This window comes from Bubalus kerabau, chromosome 7, assembly GCF_029407905.1.
Source record: "Bubalus kerabau isolate K-KA32 ecotype Philippines breed swamp buffalo chromosome 7, PCC_UOA_SB_1v2, whole genome shotgun sequence".
Classification (NCBI taxonomy): Eukaryota; Metazoa; Chordata; class Mammalia; order Artiodactyla; family Bovidae; genus Bubalus; species Bubalus kerabau.
The window spans coordinates 62,618,543-62,636,527 of NC_073630.1; the positions used below are offsets into that span (position 1 = coordinate 62,618,543).

The following is a 17,985-nucleotide window of genomic DNA, read 5'->3' on the forward strand; positions in this document are numbered from 1 at the left end:
AGGGACGTACCCCTTAAGAGATATCCTACATGTTAAAAACGTGTACATAAAAATATACACCTTCAGGACTTCCCTGATGGTCCAGTGGTTAAGACTCAGCACTTCCACTGCAGAAGGCATGGGTCTGATCCCTGGTCAGGGAACTATAATCTCACATGTCACATGGCATGGCCAAAAAAATAAAATGGAATTTCTATTTTTAAAATACACACACACACACCCCTTGGTATTCTGTTCCTTATCTGTAGATACAGAACACCTCATTTTTTAAATGCTATAATATTCCATTTTACACATATATCAAAAATCAATCACTTTTCATTGATATAATATGAAGATCCTTCAATCTTTTGCTATTATGAATTATATGAAATGAAGATCCCTACATGTATGTGTCATTTTGCATATATACAAGTATAACAGTTGCTAAATTCCAGGAATCAGAATTTCTGGGTTAAGGGTATATATAATTTATTAAATAACTTCAAGTAATGCTGTTAGATTGCTCTCCAGAGTTGTACCAATTTACATTCCCAATAATCATGCATATGTGTGACATTTCCTGAGCAAATTCTTTTTAACAATCATCTCTACCATTCATTCAGTGACCATGCAAAATACCATAGATTCTAAATATGCAGTATGGTCTGTAATTTGAGTATCCTATTTTCCCCATAAACTCTGGCCACACCAGACCACTAGCTACAACCTGAAGCAGTGGCACTTTTATACTGTGTCTCATCTCCTCTACTGCCTTTGCCTGAAATAATCTCTTCCACCCGCAAACTATTCTCCTTCTCATTCTTCAAGGCCCTTTGAACAAACGTCACCCTTTCATGGTAGCTTTCCCCAGTGTCCCAGATAGAACCATTCCTTTACCTACAGGCCTCTATTTCCTCACTCATCATACTTCATTAGTTGTTATTAACTTTCTTCACAGGATTCACTCTTGAATTCAACCTCTAAAATCTGCGTAATTATGTCCATGTATATATTTTTATCACAGTCTTAGAAACCACTAAGACCTAAAAAAAAAAAAGTTAACTAGTGCCTATCAGGGTTATGTCATTCTCTCAATAACCCCAGGATTTAATAGGGTGCTTGGCACATAGTAATGTTCAATCATAGTAATGTTACTGAACGTTGAAACGAACCCATTTTTCTTACATAACTTCCCCCCAACCCCTCTGCCAAAAAAAAAAAGAAACCCACATACTTGAATAAAAGCCTTTGATGCTGGTATTATTCAGTGACTCAGCAACAATCTCCTTCAAACTGTTCTTACTCCGAGTGTCACTTGCATTCAGTTCCACATAGCTATATCCCAATTCCTAATCCAAACGTTGGAAAACATTACTATCACAATGCAAATTATTAGCTCTCCGCACAGAAACAAAGCAATTAAGAAAGAGGCTAGAAAAGTCACATAAGAAACCATGCTGCTAAGTCACTTCAGTCATGTCCAACTCTGTGCGACCCCATAGACGGCAGCCCACCAGGCTCCCCCATCCCTGGGATTCTCCAGGCAAGAACACTGGAGTGGGTTGCCATTTCCTTCTCCAATGCATGAAAGTGAAAAGTGAAAGTGAAGTCACTCAGTTGTGTCCAACTCTTAGCGACCCCATGGACTGCAGCCTACCAGGCCCCTCCATCTATGGGATTTTCCAGGCAAGAGTACTGGAGTGGGGTGCCATTAATACAGTGGACACTAATAGATAATGAGATTAACTATAATATGAATCACAATAAGAGATTTTTTAATATCATATACATATATAACACAACACATAAATACACACACAAATGTGGTCTTAAAACCTCAACTGCTACATAGAACTAATCTGGAAGAGCATATCTGAACAAGCAATTTTACTAGTTCGCTTCTTAAAGTTCACTTCGTAAAGTCCCCAAAAGAATTAAATATAACTACCCCAAAATTTCAATACCAGATATAGAATTAAGATATCAAAAAGTACATTAAGATAACAAAAAGTAATCATTGACTCTTCAAGATAAACTATAAATTGTTCTGTGTCAAATTATCCCAATATATAATCTCCCTCTCAAACTGAAAAATCAACTAACTTGGGCTTATTTCCCAAAAGGGATCATTATGTTAAGGCATTATGCAAAACCATTAATTCCACAAAAAAGTAATGCTAATAATAAAGGGGAAAAAAGGCGTCATTTTCACAATTGTAAAGACTAGGGAAAACATTTTTTGTTTTTGTTTTTAAATGTTAAATAATAGAGTAGAAAATATATAGTTATTATAAGAGCTAAAAATTTATGGTCTGGTCTATAATAAAAAATACTAAACAAAAACATCAACCTATGGGACAAAGGGTTGGGAAATCCAGTAATAAATTTAAAGTAAGTGTAAAATCTCTCATTTAATTTTTCTGATACTACTTCATGTATTGTTTCACACCATTCTGATACATCTGGACTCCCCTGGTGACTCAGCGGTAAAGAATCTGCCTGCAACGCAGGAGCCATAGGAGACTTGGGTTCAACCCCTGGGTCAGGAAGATCTCCTGGAGAAGGAAATGGCAGCCCACTCCGGTACTCTTGCCTGGAGAATCCCATGGACAGAGGAGCCTGGCGGGCTACAGTCCATGGGGTCACAAGGAGTCGGACATGACTGAAGTGGCTGAGCACGCATTCTGATACATGAGTCCTGGTTTGCTCCAGTGCCTCATGCTCTCACTGTCCAGAGATGTGGCAAATGTAGAGACAACAAGAGCAAAGGCAGGACCCGCAGTGTGAGAGCCAGATGCCGGGGTCACACTGTGCCACCACCCTCCTCTACAAATCTGTTTCATTTGTCACATGACGACGGCAAGAGTACATATATTCGGTACACAGAATTTTTCCTACAGGGGCATATAAGATATCTGTAACAGTCTGTAAGACATATTATCTGTAAGATTATGCACCCAAGGGCTTATATGCACACGGCCTGGCACACAAGTAAATATCACCTATTATTATAATTACCAATATTTTTAAAAGGGGGAAAAATGACAAATAGGCTCAGAACCAAAGCAAACTGCAGAGGTTGGATTTTAGAAAAGTAATGACAGAATACGCACCTGACAAACCAGAGAAGCTGTGGTTGTTTTGCCAACACCAGGAGGACCTGAGAGCAGCGCCGCTTTAAAACTGGAGCCATCATCTTTGCCAGCAAATTTCCCAAACTTTGCTGCTAGGGAAAAAGAAATTCCAGAATGTTAACCTCTACGACCTAACAGAAATGCAGGAATGACAGGAATAACTGTGCATTAAATTAGCATCAAGAGCAGTCCTCCAGTTTCACTGAAAATCTGCAATTTTTTTTTTTTTTTGCAAAGTTCAAGCAATAGTTTCCTGAGCATTTAGTGAAATTCTACTCCCTACCTCATCTTCACTCAAATAAAAAAACTTCAAAACAATAATTTTATGAGCCTCCTTTCCTACAAAAACATAGGTCATTGAGCAGACTCCCTGGGTTTTGGGAGAACTGCAGGTGACTTAACCCTGTCTGTTTCCTCCTTTGTAAAATGAGGGAAACAACAGTGATGTGCCTGGAGGGGAAGCTGTGAGGATGGACAAGCTGAGCACAGAGCCTGGCATGTCTTAATAAATATTAACAAGAATGGCCACAAAAAGAATGAATTGAAGACGTTGCATCCGCAACTATCCTGCCCAGCTCAACTCCTCCCCTTATCATGGGGGCCTGGAACATAATAGGTGCTCAACACGTGCACAAGGGCTGAGAGAGAGAGAGATGGTTAAGCCTACCTCAGGCATGGGGAAAGGGACTACAGCTCGCCTGAAGCCTTAAAACCTCTTCTTTAGGCACATAAAGCACTTACACCACATTTTATTTGGTTTTGAAAGAGAAAAAGGGTCAGTTTAACCCTGTATCATCAAAATTATATTATTTAAATATTATAAATAAAATAAAGTGGCTCTGTTGACCAATGTCTAGTGACGACCTCGCTGCAAATAACCCAGCCATCACTCTGGAAATTCACTACGATGCTCACTAAATTTCTCCTTTTTATTTCTCACACAGTATCCCCCAGGGTTGTGGCTGGAATTCAAGACTTTACTAGCATTTGTGACTGGAAACTTCAGTTCCAATAATAAATATATATGACCGTTCATTTTCCATGCCTAGCAAAAGCAAACACGCTGCTGGGGTTCTCAGGCTGCCTCCTCTGCAGCATGCCTCAGCTTTTTACGTGTACCTTTCCCCCCCGAGTCTCTCTGGCCCTCTCGGGGGTCTTGCTCTCACATGTCGCGGACCTTGAGACATGTCCCACCTGACACTCCCCTCCCTTCACCAAGCTAACTCCTTTGAGTTTCCAAGTCTTAGCTTAGCTATCCCTTCCTCTAGGGACGGGAATCCCTGTCCACACTCTTCCAACTCCTGAGTGCCCTACACTTAACCCTCTAACTGTACTTAGCACAGTACATTTTAAATGCTGGTTTATCTACGTCTCCCTCACTGACTGGAAGATTCTTAAAGGGGACTGTGCTTTGTTCACAACAGCACTTTTGGGGTCTAGTATGACACCGAGGCTCAGAGCAAGCTCTTAATAAATGCTTGCTGAGAATCAATAACCAACTATTACACTTCCTAACATATGTGTTCCTGAGCAATGACATGGTGACAGACACACACAAGAATGAATGAAGCTGTAAAATCACCGTGTTTCTTATCTTCGGATGGACTCTTGTGCCAGTTTTGGAGCCAGCGCAGGAGTTTGTTGGCACAGCTCTGGTCACCTTGCTGTCCAATTATGGTCTTGAGCGAGGTTGGCTTATACTTATCCACCCAGAGCAAACTTTCCACTTTGCTTTCTCTGCTGTCATCAGCCAAATTCCTAGCCCGGCTGTCACCATTTGTCTCCTCAGCCGCCTGCTCCTTGAAGTCCAGGCCTCTCTGAGACACACTTGCTTCCTTTTTTAGTGACTTTATAGAGCTTTCCCTTTTGGGAGTCAGTTTGCACTTTTTAGATTCTGATTCCTTCTTAGTTGGACTACTTTTTCTTTTTCCTTGATCTTTTTTTTGGGGTGTTCTTTCCAATTTGGATTTTTCTTTCTTCATCTTAAAAATTGGAGGAAAAAAGAAACCTGATGAGATATACAGAATTTCTATCCTGCTAAATGTACTCTAGAGGACAAACTGAGGTCCCCAGGTGAGCTACTCAACCTGGGTCTGTCTTCTCACAATGGACTCTGCTATTTGTGGAAATCTCCATGTTCCAAACTTTAAAAAAAAAAAAATGAACAACACACCAAAAGCATCCACATGCAATTTTAAAAATGAGAGTTAAAAAAAATGAAAATAGCTTTTTGAAAGCAATTAAGTATTATAAAATTAGTTTAAAAAAAGGATTAAGAATTTTTGCTTTGTGACTCGTTGATATTTTATTCCTCCACAAAAACATTTACATAAATGTTCATAGCAGCATTATTACATTTTATATATACAAATATTATAGCCACACCACTCTTGGCCATCAGAGGATGAACAAATAAAACATGGTATATCCACACAATGAAATACTAATCACCAACAAAAAGGAGAGGAGCACCAATCATGCTTCAATACTTTGAAAACAAGGTGCTAGGTGAAAAAAGGTAAGACGGCCACATGTTACGTGTTTCGCTTTATACAAAATGTTCAGAATAGAGCAGCGGTTGCCAAGGGGTGGGTATGATCAGTTTCTGTGGGGGGACAACTGTTCTGGAATAGACAGTGGTGACAGCGGCCCAGTCCTGTGAATAAACTAAACCACGGACGTACATTTTACAGCAGGTGAGTTTTATGATCTATGAAAACTAAAATTAGTGGGAAATCTGACCAAAAGCAAGGTATTAGCACTGTATTAAAGTATCTCCCCAAGACATTTATCAATACAAAAGGAAAAACTGTCACTTCACTAGTGAAAAAACCAGGCAGAAATCATATGAACTAAGTAACAAAGGCTAACACCACCAATAATAAGACATATCAACATCATGCACAGCTGATGTGATGCCCTGAAGGGGACACAGTATCACTTATGTGGTCGTCTTGCCCAAAATGTATAACCTCAACCTCACCATGAGAAAAGATCAACAGCCCAAATTGAGAGACAGTCTACAAAAGAAATGACTAGCACTCATCAAATCAAGGTCATAAAAAGACAGAGGAAAGACTTGCAGAACTCTCACAGATTGGAGGAGACTAAGAAGACACAACTCAACGCAGTGTGAGATCCTAAGGACGACGGGGCTAAATGTGAAGTTAACACGTTTAGCATCAATGTTAATCTCCTGGTTTTGAGAACTGCACTATGTTATGTAAGTTGTGAACATTAGGGGACATGGATGATGGGACAATCCAAATCATTCCCCAAGACTTTTCTAACTGGAATAAATTGGAAGACCACCTCACCACTTGGGTGACAGAGCTGGGGACATCAAACTTGGACTGCTGGCAGCCCTGTGTCCCACACATGGACATGTATATAGTGGAAATGAATGCAGCTAACACTAGGAGAAGTAGAGAGACAGAAACCGAAAGAGTACTGAAAGCACTGCAGTCTGTAGACCCAGCAGTCCCCACATCAGATTTCTCAGAGTTTACTTATGTGAGTCAAAATGGTTCCCTTTTTTGCTAAAGGTAACATGGGCTTGGTTTCTATCACAACTGAAAAAGTCCCAATATAGTTCTAAAAGCAAATGATTTTATCATGCTGATATGTATGATATAACCTTCAAAGAATTCTTAATCAAGAAGCTCTGCACAGTTTTACTGTAAGAATAAGGAAAATATGGACAGTTTAATCAGTAATTAATAGATATGGGTAGTACAATGTATGGTCCCCTCTTCCTCCTCATACTCCCTTGAGAAAGTTAAAGAAATACATCAATGACAACAGCCGACAGCTGAGTCCACCTACTCAAAAGGAAATAAGGGAAGTTCATTTGCAGCAGGAGGAAAAGTTAATTTTTTAGCCCACAGGCCTGTATTCACCCAAGAAATGTCTCTATGAAACAGGGAAGGTCTATACACCAACATAAATAAGTCAAGTTCACTTTATACAAACCTCAGCTTCAGCGGCTATTTCATACTTGGACTTCTTGCCTGGCATAGTTCGAATCAGATTCAACAGGCCATCTTCATCAATAATATTTGTTCCCAAGGCTGCTGCCTATTAATTTAAAATGCAAATCATTGAAACTGTTACTTTCTATAAAAAAGAAATATGATTCTCAGGCTTGTCAGAAGGTGAAAAACCACATTTGTAAACTAGGTAACACTGGAAAATTTTTTAAAACAGTATGCATGAAAAAGCATCGCTAAAAAGAAAATAACAGAACCTCCTCTAAGAATGGTGGGTTGGCACCCGGGGTATCACACTGCCCCTTTTGTGGACTGCTTTCCCTTTCTCTCTACCCTAAGAAGGTCAAAGCCTCTAAGGCCTAAGTCCAGCTCTTCACACCCTCTGCCAGGCTCGACTGGCTAGCAGACCTCCTCCACTGTCTCCCCTGCTAACAGAACTGCAGTGTGTTTATCTCCAAGGGATGACTTATGACTGGTCTAAGAATCAGAAGAATCTTCATCCTCCCCAAACTCTATCACTCTGAATGGCCACAGGACAGCTCTGGCCAATGAGACTTAAGTGGAATTCTATAAGAGGTATTTCCGGGAAAACTCTTATGGTCAGTTACACCTAGTGTAACATCTTGCCACTGCCCCCTACTTCCTGCCTTGAATGTGAACTTGAGAGCAGCAGACAGCTTGCCACACAAGGCAACATGCATGGAGACAGAAGTGAAGGACAGAGCTAAGTCCAGCTACATCTCTGAGGGGCTGAACCATCCCCAGCAACTGCCCACCTCTGGAATCCTCATAAGGTAAGGAAATAAGCAGCTATTTGTCAAAACCACAGTTAGTCAGGTATTCTACTATTTGGAACTAAGTATAAAAGAGAGTTTCCACTTAAAAAACTCAAGATGGAGTCCACAGCAGCATATATAGGAATACTTAGGACTAGAAGAAGAGGAAAACTGCTTTTGCTTCTAGAGGAAAACTGCATTTGCTTCTATCTTCAAAAAAAATATTCTGGCTAGAATACTACACTAAGAAAGCCAAGTAAATAGGAACTGTGCCTTCAGCTGGAAAACCAAAATCCCGGGTCAAAGACAAACAACACTTCTGTGGAGAAGAAATAACGTAGAGAAGAAATGACTTTTCCATTTTTTCTCCTCATTTCCCTCTGTGTACAGGACATTACTACGTATGGTCACATCATGAGCCTGCCAAGGCAAGCAGGCTATTTCACTGTGCTGAGAACACAGCACTACCCACCTTGTCACTCTTGGATTGGCCACTATCACGACCCATGACCAGGTAGTTTGTTTTCTTGCTGACATTTCCTGTCACTTTTCCCCCGTAACGCTCAATTAGAGACTTGGCCTCATCTCGTTCAATGGACTCCAGCACTCCTGTGATTACAAACGTAAGGCCTTCCAAGCAATTTTCAGCTCCCTAAAAACCAAAATGTTCAAGCAGAGAGGAAATTACATGGTAGCTTTCCAAAGAAATATTTGGCATCAAAACTGCAGGAAGTTGATTTTTCTCATTTGACATCATAAATAATCTCAGCATGAAAAAATCTGCAGGAAATTTACAGTCAATACACAGAAACTGAAATTAAATCCTGAGAAATTCTTATGTAGGTTAACATTTAACAAGCTTATAAAACCAGCAACAAAAAAATGTATGTTCAGTATGGTTAGGAAACCTTATTAAAATTATCCATTCATACTATCCTCACTGTTTAAAAAATATTTAAACTACTAGTTAACTTGTATAACTTTAAGTAAGCAACCAGATGTAATGCACCTACAGAATATCTTGCTTCTGCTAAAAAAAGTTTCAATTCTGAAAAAAATACACAGGTTTGAGCTCTTACCCTATCATACCATCTCTTGATTGAAAAGTTAATCTGATAAGACAAAAGACACTCGGCAAAAGAAGGCTAGATGGAAAGACATTCAATCTTAATTGGAACTGTGCACAGGTATAGATTTTTTTTTACTTTCACAATGGTTCAATATGGTATAACCCCAAGCAAAAGGAAAAATATATGTCATTCCAAGTTACTTATTACTTTTGAAAAGAGGATTGAGATCAACATAGACTTAAAACATGCTTGCAAAGAAGCAGCTAAGCAAAATTCAAAGACTGCCCCAATACAAGCTCAATCCTTCACCATCCAGGTGAAGAACTGTTGCTGGGAGCGTAGGGGGAGTGTAGTAAGTCTGTTTGGAGAGAAAAGGTTTGACTAACAACATCTCAAGGTCCCTATGACTCTAGGATTGAAACGACCTTGTGGATCTCCCTACCACGCTCTTTCATTCTCGAACTCTCATTGCAGGACCAGCAAACCACCCAATATTCTCAACCTCTTCTCCAATATTCCATCCATGACCTTGCTTTCACTGAAACCTGGCCACCCCCTAAGAACACCACTTTGGCTCAAGTCCTCTCAAGCAGAAGCTTTTTTATCTTTCATACAGGAGGCAAGCCTGGTATCTTCCTCCAGCCTCCTACACAGCCCACTAGCCCCTTCTGGCTCATCCTCTGCCCCTCTTTATTATGGGAACTACACCTCCATCTGTGTTCTGAATCCCCTGCCCTTCTACATTCTCAGAAACCTCATAGTACCTTTGATTATCCTTCTCTTTCTGGGATATCTTCAATCTCTCCCTTTCTGATAGATCAATTCCATCATCAAAAAAAACATGCTTTAAGCATCTGACTCAGTGGTAAAGAACCTGCCTGCCAATTACAGAGATGACAGTTCAATCCCTGGTCTGGGTAGATCCCCTGGAGTAGGGAACAGCAACTGGCTCCAGTGTTCCTGCCTGGGCAATCCCATGGACAGAGGAGCCTGGTAGGCTACAGCCCACGGGGTGGCAAAAGAATCAGATGTGACTGAGCAACTGAATAGCAACAAACCTTAAAGACGCTCACATTTTCCCCCTAAAGCCACCTCCCATTATAGCTAGAAGTCCTCTCTCTCCTCTCCCCTTCACAACCAACATCATCTACTTATGCTGCCTCCATTTCATCTCCTCCCACTCACTCTTCAACCCACTTCCACCAGGTTCTGCCTCCATCATTCTATCAAAACTTTTGCTAGGATCACTAAGGATCATTCACATTACTGAACGCAGTGGACAATTTTCAGTCTCCTCAATGTTTTTTTAAAACTCTCTCCTCCCTTTGCTACTGTGATACCACCTTTACCAGGTTTCTCTCCTCTATCTGGGGCTGCTGCTCCTCCGTCTGTTTCTGGGTTTCACCCTCCTCCACTTCATGAGGAAGCTAGGTCCAAGGTCTCTTCTCATTCTGTCCTTGTTTGCCAGGTGACATCAAGTTCTTCAAACATTTTCTACACGCCAATAATGCCCAATCTTTTGCATCCCATCGTGACTTCTGTTCTGAGCTCCAGTCCTCCTGTCCACTGAATATTTCCACCTGGCTACCTTGCATACATCTAAAGCACAGCATGGTCACAATGAACTCATTATCATCTCCCCAAATCTGCTCTGCCTCCAGCGGTATCAGCATCCACCCACAGATGCTCACGCCAGTAACGAGGAAATCACCCCATGCTCATTCTTTCTCGGTTCCCACTCCCAATTACCACCACGTCCTATAGATTTTCCTTTTTCATTGAAGCTACTTCACTTCTCAGCCTGGTCACTGCTACTACTCTAGACAAGTCTCTATCATTTCTCACCATCTCTCCTAATTGATCTGCCTGCATTTATTCCCCCCTGCCTCCACTGCACTCTATATTTAGCAGCCAAGAGTGCTCAGCCTGAAATGCAAATCTGGTCATACTGTTCCCCCACCCACAACTCCACTTAAGGACCAGATTCCCTAAAAGAATCTCTGCTTTTTCCCTTATGGCACATATCACAATTATAATAATTATGTACCATGAAGGCAAAAAGCATTAGTCTTGTGACTGCCGTATCCTACATCCTAATTTGTAAAGATGGTGATTAATGTTTTCCTGTTCTTTTTTATTTATTTACTTTCGGCTGTGCTGGGTCTGCTGCTGTGTGGGCTTTTTCTTGTGGTGAGCGGGGGCTACTTTCTACTTGCAGTGTGAGGGCTTCTCACTGCAGTGACTTCTGTTGCAGAGTACTGGCTCTAGGGCACGTGGGCTTTAGCAGCTACAGCACATGGGCTCAGCAGTTGCGGTTTCAGGCTCTAGAGCACAGGCTCAGCAGCTGCAGCACACGGGCTTAGCTATTCCACGGCACGTGGGATCTTCCTGGACCAGGGGTCGAACCCATGTCTTGCTGCATTGGCAGGCAGATTCTTTACCACTGAGCCACCAGGGAAGCCCTGCTCATTTTTAATTATTAATTCTCTGCTACTGTAGACATAGTGAATACATACATGGACCCATAGACCAGAGGCCTTGAAACACCCTCTCAGTGTTCTTACCTTTGGTATTTCTTTGGAGCCCAGAGCTTTGGGACCTTCTCGATTTAAGTAGCTTCGGTAAGCTTGATAATTAGTGCGTCTCTTTTCAGCCTCATCAGGACTTACAGACTTTGGGGAGACGGAAAGAAAAATGAGTAAAGTCATGCAAAATTCTTACAAAATTAAAAATACATATCAAAAAATAAATAAAAATACCTATCAATAAACAAACAGTAAGTCACTTCGGTGCTTGATCCTGATACTAACATTTTCAACCACATAGGTACGTCCCGATCTACACACGCCAGGCTTACAAACAGCCCTGTCATAAGCCCTTCTTAAACCCTTCAACTCTCTCTAAAGGCACAAACCTCAGGGTAGACTGAGCATACAAGCCAAGCTGCTAGCCCCAAGCCACAAAACAAAAAGATGTATTTTATTTCAAAAATTCACATGAATTTTAAATTCTATTCCATAGTATATCATGTGTATTTCAGTGGAAAAATTAATTTTTTCCCAAGTAAACGATCACAGAAGAAAATATACTATTTTTAGACAATGGCTCTGAATACCCTTAATATAACTTATCCCCTGTACTCCTGGGGAAATAGGCACTACAGTCTGAGAATTAATGGCTTTATATAAACACCTGGCTCAAATGAGAAGCGAGCTATACTCCAAAAAGCAGACACATTCTGTATGCCACCACTCTCCCTTCTGGGTCTAATCTCTCCTATTCTGCTTCTCTCAAGGGATCTGACCATGGGTATCTCTCAGAAAATACTGGGGAAATCTTTTAAACTGTAATCCCTGGATGCACTCCAAGTTTTTGACCCAGAGATAGGAGGTATAACCAGCATGTGTACATTTGGGGGAAGAACATCTTAGATAATTAAGAACTACTACAAGAATGATCTCTGTCATTTTTTCCACTTCCTAATTTTACATTATTTTTAACTTGTAAGCCACCTCAAAGTCCTCTGAGAATAGACAAAATACCACTTTTATACAAACAAATGATTTAATCAACAAAAGAAAATAAGTTGCTTTGGTTTTGAGTTAATTGTGCCATAGGCTATAGGCTAATCCTAGACTCTAATCCTACTTTTTATCAGTGGTTCTCAAATGGTGGTATGCAACCATATCATCTCAGAAGCTTGTTGAAATACACCTGCCCAGACCACGTGCCCGAGGAAATCATATTTTTAACTAGTGTCACAGGAAAGTACAATGCATGCCAAAATGGGAAAATCATTTATAACAATAATTCTGTGAAAAAATAACTGAATTATAAACAAATTATAAAAGAAATCTAAAGCACATTCATTTGTGAAGTCAAAATTATTTGACTGAGATAGACTGAATTTATAAAACAGACTTTCATGTTCCCAAAACTACTTAAGTTCTCTGAGTCATTTCTATTTCAACTTTGAAAAATAAGGTGAATAGCAACAGTATCATTTTTAAATTATTCTGCTTTAATAAAAATAGACAAGCGTCTATAAACTGAACATGTTTAGTGTGTCTGAAAAAAATATTCATTCTCCAGCTAAGTACTTTGCGAAGAAAAATCTGAGACCAAAAAGTTAATTGTCCCCTTAAGCACATTTATTAGCACTGACCAAAAACAAAAGCATCTAGAAATCATTCAGCATTTCAGTTTTTCACTAAAAAATAATGGTAATGAGCACTTAAAATAGATAATATTCTGCTTTTAACTGCAAGTGCCAGAGAGGCTTGAAGGAACAGTGGCTTCTCTTATGATCCTAATAAGGTGGTTTCAAACTGGAGACTCTAAGAAACAATTCTCAAATACATATGAAAACAAAAAAACTTCTAAAAGTCATTCTGAAAAATAAATAAATAAATATATAAATAAAAGTCATTCTGCATTCCTTCACTGTTTATCCCTCTGAAAATGATTTGCTCCTGTTAAACAGGAGCAAAAAGGCATACATTCAGGACAATTCCAAATAAGTTATTTTAATAATAATAATAGCCAAAATTTATATAGCATGTATTATGTACCAGGCACTGTTCCAAGCAGTTATACACATTATCTCATTGCATACTATTATTATCCCAATTTTACAAATGAAGAAACCAAAGCAGAGAGAGGGGAAGTAACCAGACCGAGGTCACATATCTGCCCAGTGGCAGGACTATGATCCAAAACTGGCTCCAGAGTCCATGTTCAGAGCCACAATATTACATTACTTTTTACTGGCCTTAGAGGACCTGAGTTCAAAATGACTCTGCCATGTACTCACCAGATGATCTTGGGAAAGCTACTTAAGCCCTTTCAGCCTGTTTTATCATCTTCAAAAGTTGAATAATAAAAGTAAATATCTCTTGTGTGAAGATTACATGACATATCACCTGTATGAGCACAGTATCTGATACACATTAACCCTCAATACATACGGGCTTATTTAGCTATATTATTAATAATAACCTATATTCTGCAGCAGCATCTTTAAATAAGAGAGTATCTTTAAGATACTATAATGCCTTATAAAGTTAGAGACAAAACTTTAAAACAAACCAGACCAACACACAACCCCCTCAATGATACCCTTTTCGAAAATGTCTACCTCTTTTTTAGCTGGAGAACTTTTGATTTTCTTAGGAGTTCTTGTCTCTTTTAACTCAATAACATTTTCTTTTCTTTTTGAGGCCATAAACTCTGTTTCTTTATTAGAACTCTCTTCTTTTTTTTTCAAAAGTGCCAGCTTAGAACTGGCTTTTGGAGAAGTTTCTCCTGTTTTATGAGCTGATGACCTGGAACGTTGCTGGGATTGTCTTGAACCTTCACACTTAGTTTGCTTCTTAGGGCTGAAGTTCTTTCTTTCATCTGAAAATTGTTCTGTTTTTATGAGGAAGAAAGAAAGGATTATAAATGTTGTTTTTGCAAAATGATACCCAATATCAAGACTATTTTTTCATTTTTCAACTAAGAATAATCTTAGTAGGACATATTGTTATATGGTGACTTCATAACATTCACATTAAAATTTTAGTTTTAAGTTTATACAAAACTTTTTTAATTAAATATTTGTATATTACTTCTTTGTGTAACCAGTTCAAAATAAGAGATCTGCCTTTTTAACTATAAATTATTCATTAATTGAAATGAAATGGTAAACTACATCTGAGAACATGGACTTTATTCCACAGATAAACTTCAATGATCCGAAATTCACAGAGAAAAGTTACTAATTAGAATATCCTGTCACATAAAAATTCTGCTTGTAATAAAGTCTGAAAGAATCCTGGTATTTCAAGACTAAAATTATATGAACAGATACATTAATACTTATAAGATTAAGCCCATCTATTAGCATCTAACCACTAGCACATGCTTAGATACCTGGACAACTGAAAAAAAACTAAAACCTACAGACAACTAGCAGAAGAGCTTCAGATGACCTGGACGATGATGATTCAACTACATAAGCTTGAAACATCTAGTCTTTTGTCTTCATGTACTGAAGTCCACACACTTGCACTACACTTGGAAATTAACATGAACCCAAACAACAATTACAGAGCAGACAGGCATTCTGTACCAGCTAACAACCACACAGTTTGCCAAGCATCTAAGTAGAACATGCTCCAGTACTATGAAATAATGTCAACCTAAGAATACCAGGCAATTATTATACAGAGTGAAGGAAGTCAGAAAGAGAAAGACAAATACTGTATATTAACTGTATACAATCTAGAAGATGGTACCAATGATCCTATATACAAGGCAGCAAAGGAAACACAGATGTAAAGAAGAGACTTTTGGACTCAGTGGGAGAAGACAAGGGTGGGATGATTTGAGAGAATAGCATTGAAACATACATTACCGTATGTAAAACAAATAACCAGTGCAAGTTTGATATATGAAGCAGAGCACCCAAACCCATCACCATGTGACAGGCACCTGTCACACAGGTGCTCTGTGACAACCTAGAGGGATGGGGTGGAGAGGGAGGTGGGGGGGGCGGCTCAGGATGGAGGAGACACATGTATACCTATGGCTGATTTATACTGATGTGTAGCAAAACCATCACAATATTGTAAAGTAATTATCCTCCAATTAAAATAAGTTAATTAAAAAAAAAAAAATACCAGGCAATTATTGGACAAATGTTTAAACAAAAGGTTACATGAAGTTTCTTCTATAAAGATAAATGTTCCGGCTTACTTTGTTCTGCTAGTTTTACCTTTATGAGGGTATTTAGGTTTCTCTGCTTTACATAAATTGACTTGTACAGATGAAAATGTCTCTCTTTCTTCTGCATCCTTTTCAGCCTAAGAAAATGTAAAAAAGTGTCAAATGCGACAACAGGAAAACTTTTACCACAAAGTATGTTGTTAAAATCAACCAAAGATTAAGGGTCATCTTCCAAAGTAGCAAAACAATGCAATAAATTTTAATTCATTCTTACACAAAATTTCTGGGGCAGATGAAACATGTTTAATTACTTTCAATTTTACAGATGAGGAAACAGATGAAAGAGTATAAAAACAGACCTAAAAAAAACTATCCCAGTTGTTCCCCACTTGTGACGCTGAAAATGAAAGCCTTGTTTCTGCTGCTTTCATCTCAATTCTCAAACTGTTAGCACATCATGCAGTTAAAAATTAAAATCTAACCCAAAAGACTAACAACAATCTAAAGCTCAAAAGAAAAACAGAGTACTTTCTCAAAAAAGAAAAAAATGTCCATTCTCTCCACTGCTCTTCAAAACTCCATTTTGCAGAAAGGTCACAATTGGGGTGTATAATGCAGTATTTTCAATTTGAATGTCTTTAGATGAAATAATAAGGCTTTTCTAATGACAAAGTCTCCACCATTCCCTACATTGCCTTACATCTGCCTGCTGTAAAATCTCTTAAAACGGTCCGATTGATACTGACAATATTAACAGAGTGTGATTCACAGAAATAAGGCTAATTTTTTGGAGATCAAGTGCTTAAAGAAAAAAATCTTGATGCTTTCAGAGATTCCCCAAAATACTCACTATTTGAGACTGTCCTAATACAGATCTTAAAGTTAGCTAGCTACAAACAACAAATTATGCTTTTAAAAAGACAGTAATTAAAAAAAAAAAAAAAAAAGACAGTAATTAATATTATAGTTATTAAACTTTAGATTCCATTGAAATGTTTATTTATCAGTGTTATTCTCTGAAGAAGTACATAAGAACCTCTTTGGAACAGAAAGCCAAAGTTACAATTTGTTTTTTTGTGAAGAAGGGTTCTGATTAGCTTTGGTCCTATCGATCTTCCTTTAGGAAGAATAAGTTTCTCAATGAGCTTCCCCAAAACATTTTCATTAACTGAAATAATTTTAAGCATCTCTCTAGAAGACAACAAAGGTTCGTCTAATCAAGGCTATGGTTTTTCCTGTGGTCATGTATGGATGTGAGAGTTGGACTGTGAAGAAGGCTGGGCACCGAAGAATTGATGCTTTGGAACTGTGGTGTTGGAGAAGACTCTTGAGAGTCCCTTGGACTGCAAGGAGATCCAACCAGTCCATTCTGAAGGAGATCAGCCCTGGGATTTCTTTGGAAGGAATGATGCTAAAGCTGAAACTCCAGTACTTTGGCCACCTCATGCGAAGAGTTGACTCACTGGAAAAGACTCTGATGCTGGGAGGGATTGGGGGCAAGAGGAGAAGGGGACGACAGAGGATGAGATGGCTGGATGGCATCACTGACTTGATGGACGTGAGTCTGAGTGAACTCCGGGAGTTGGTGATGGACAGGGAGGCCTGGTGTGCTGCGATTCATGGGGTCTCAAAGAGTAGGACAGGACTGAACGACTGATCTAATCTGATCTGACAGAAGAGTTATTCATGGTTATATCTCCAAAGCCTAAGATACAAAGGTCTGAAAGGAAACACTGATCTGTATTGTATATTCAGAATGCAAAGAGCCGGTAAAACACTACCTTTTTGGTCTTGGGTTCTTCATCCAACATGGCTAACGTTCTGGCAAACTCTTCATCTTCATGCAGTTGTCTCTCCAGCTGTAAAAAGTGTCAACACAGTGAGTTGCTTTTTTTTCTTTTTATAAATAAAAAGCTTTAAAATGTTCAGTTCGTGATACTTAAAAGAAACTGGAAAAAGATTTTCTAGAAAGTAACTATGACATTTTTTCACTTAGAAGTTAAGTATCACAGGTTTGCTTTGCTAAGCCAAATTTGATTGCAGAACATTTATTGTTAATTTTGCAGGCAAGATAGATGGATCTGAGCATAAAGATCCAAGTCTTTAGCTTTTTCTTAATGGTCCCAATGCAATACTTACAGATCTCTCATTTCTATGTATTCTAAACTCTAAGAAGGGCTCAGAAAAGAATCATTATCCTAACACAAAAAGCAATAGCCTGGGTGGGGACACAAAAAACTAAATAAATCAAGAAAATTATATAGTTCCTTTGCACATGACAGTAAGATACATACAATGCAACTATCACTAATATCATCAAACTTCT

General features: G+C 38.9%; 1 protein-coding gene across 18 annotated transcripts in view; it reads right to left on the reverse strand.

Moving 5' to 3' along the window:
- The window catches only part of RFC1 (replication factor C subunit 1), a 126,853-nt gene that overhangs the window by 13,918 nt on the left and 94,950 nt on the right, over positions 1 to 17,985 (reverse strand). For 17 of the 18 annotated variants that reach the window (XM_055588297.1, XM_055588296.1, XM_055588300.1 and 14 more), the window contains 9 exons: positions 17,441 to 17,518; positions 15,709 to 15,796; positions 14,089 to 14,360; positions 11,516 to 11,623; positions 8,354 to 8,533; positions 7,089 to 7,193; positions 4,699 to 5,098; positions 3,096 to 3,208; positions 1,217 to 1,331 (listed from right to left, as the gene is read on the reverse strand). In XM_055588297.1, coding sequence (XP_055444272.1) covers positions 1,217 to 1,331; positions 3,096 to 3,208; positions 4,699 to 5,098; positions 7,089 to 7,193; positions 8,354 to 8,533; positions 11,516 to 11,623; positions 14,089 to 14,360; positions 15,709 to 15,796; positions 17,441 to 17,518 — 1,459 coding nt within the window. The remainder of the gene's footprint in view (positions 1 to 1,216; positions 1,332 to 3,095; positions 3,209 to 4,698; positions 5,099 to 7,088; positions 7,194 to 8,353; positions 8,534 to 11,515; positions 11,624 to 14,088; positions 14,361 to 15,708; positions 15,797 to 17,440; positions 17,519 to 17,985) is intronic. The other variant, XM_055588295.1, reaches the window with a different exon arrangement.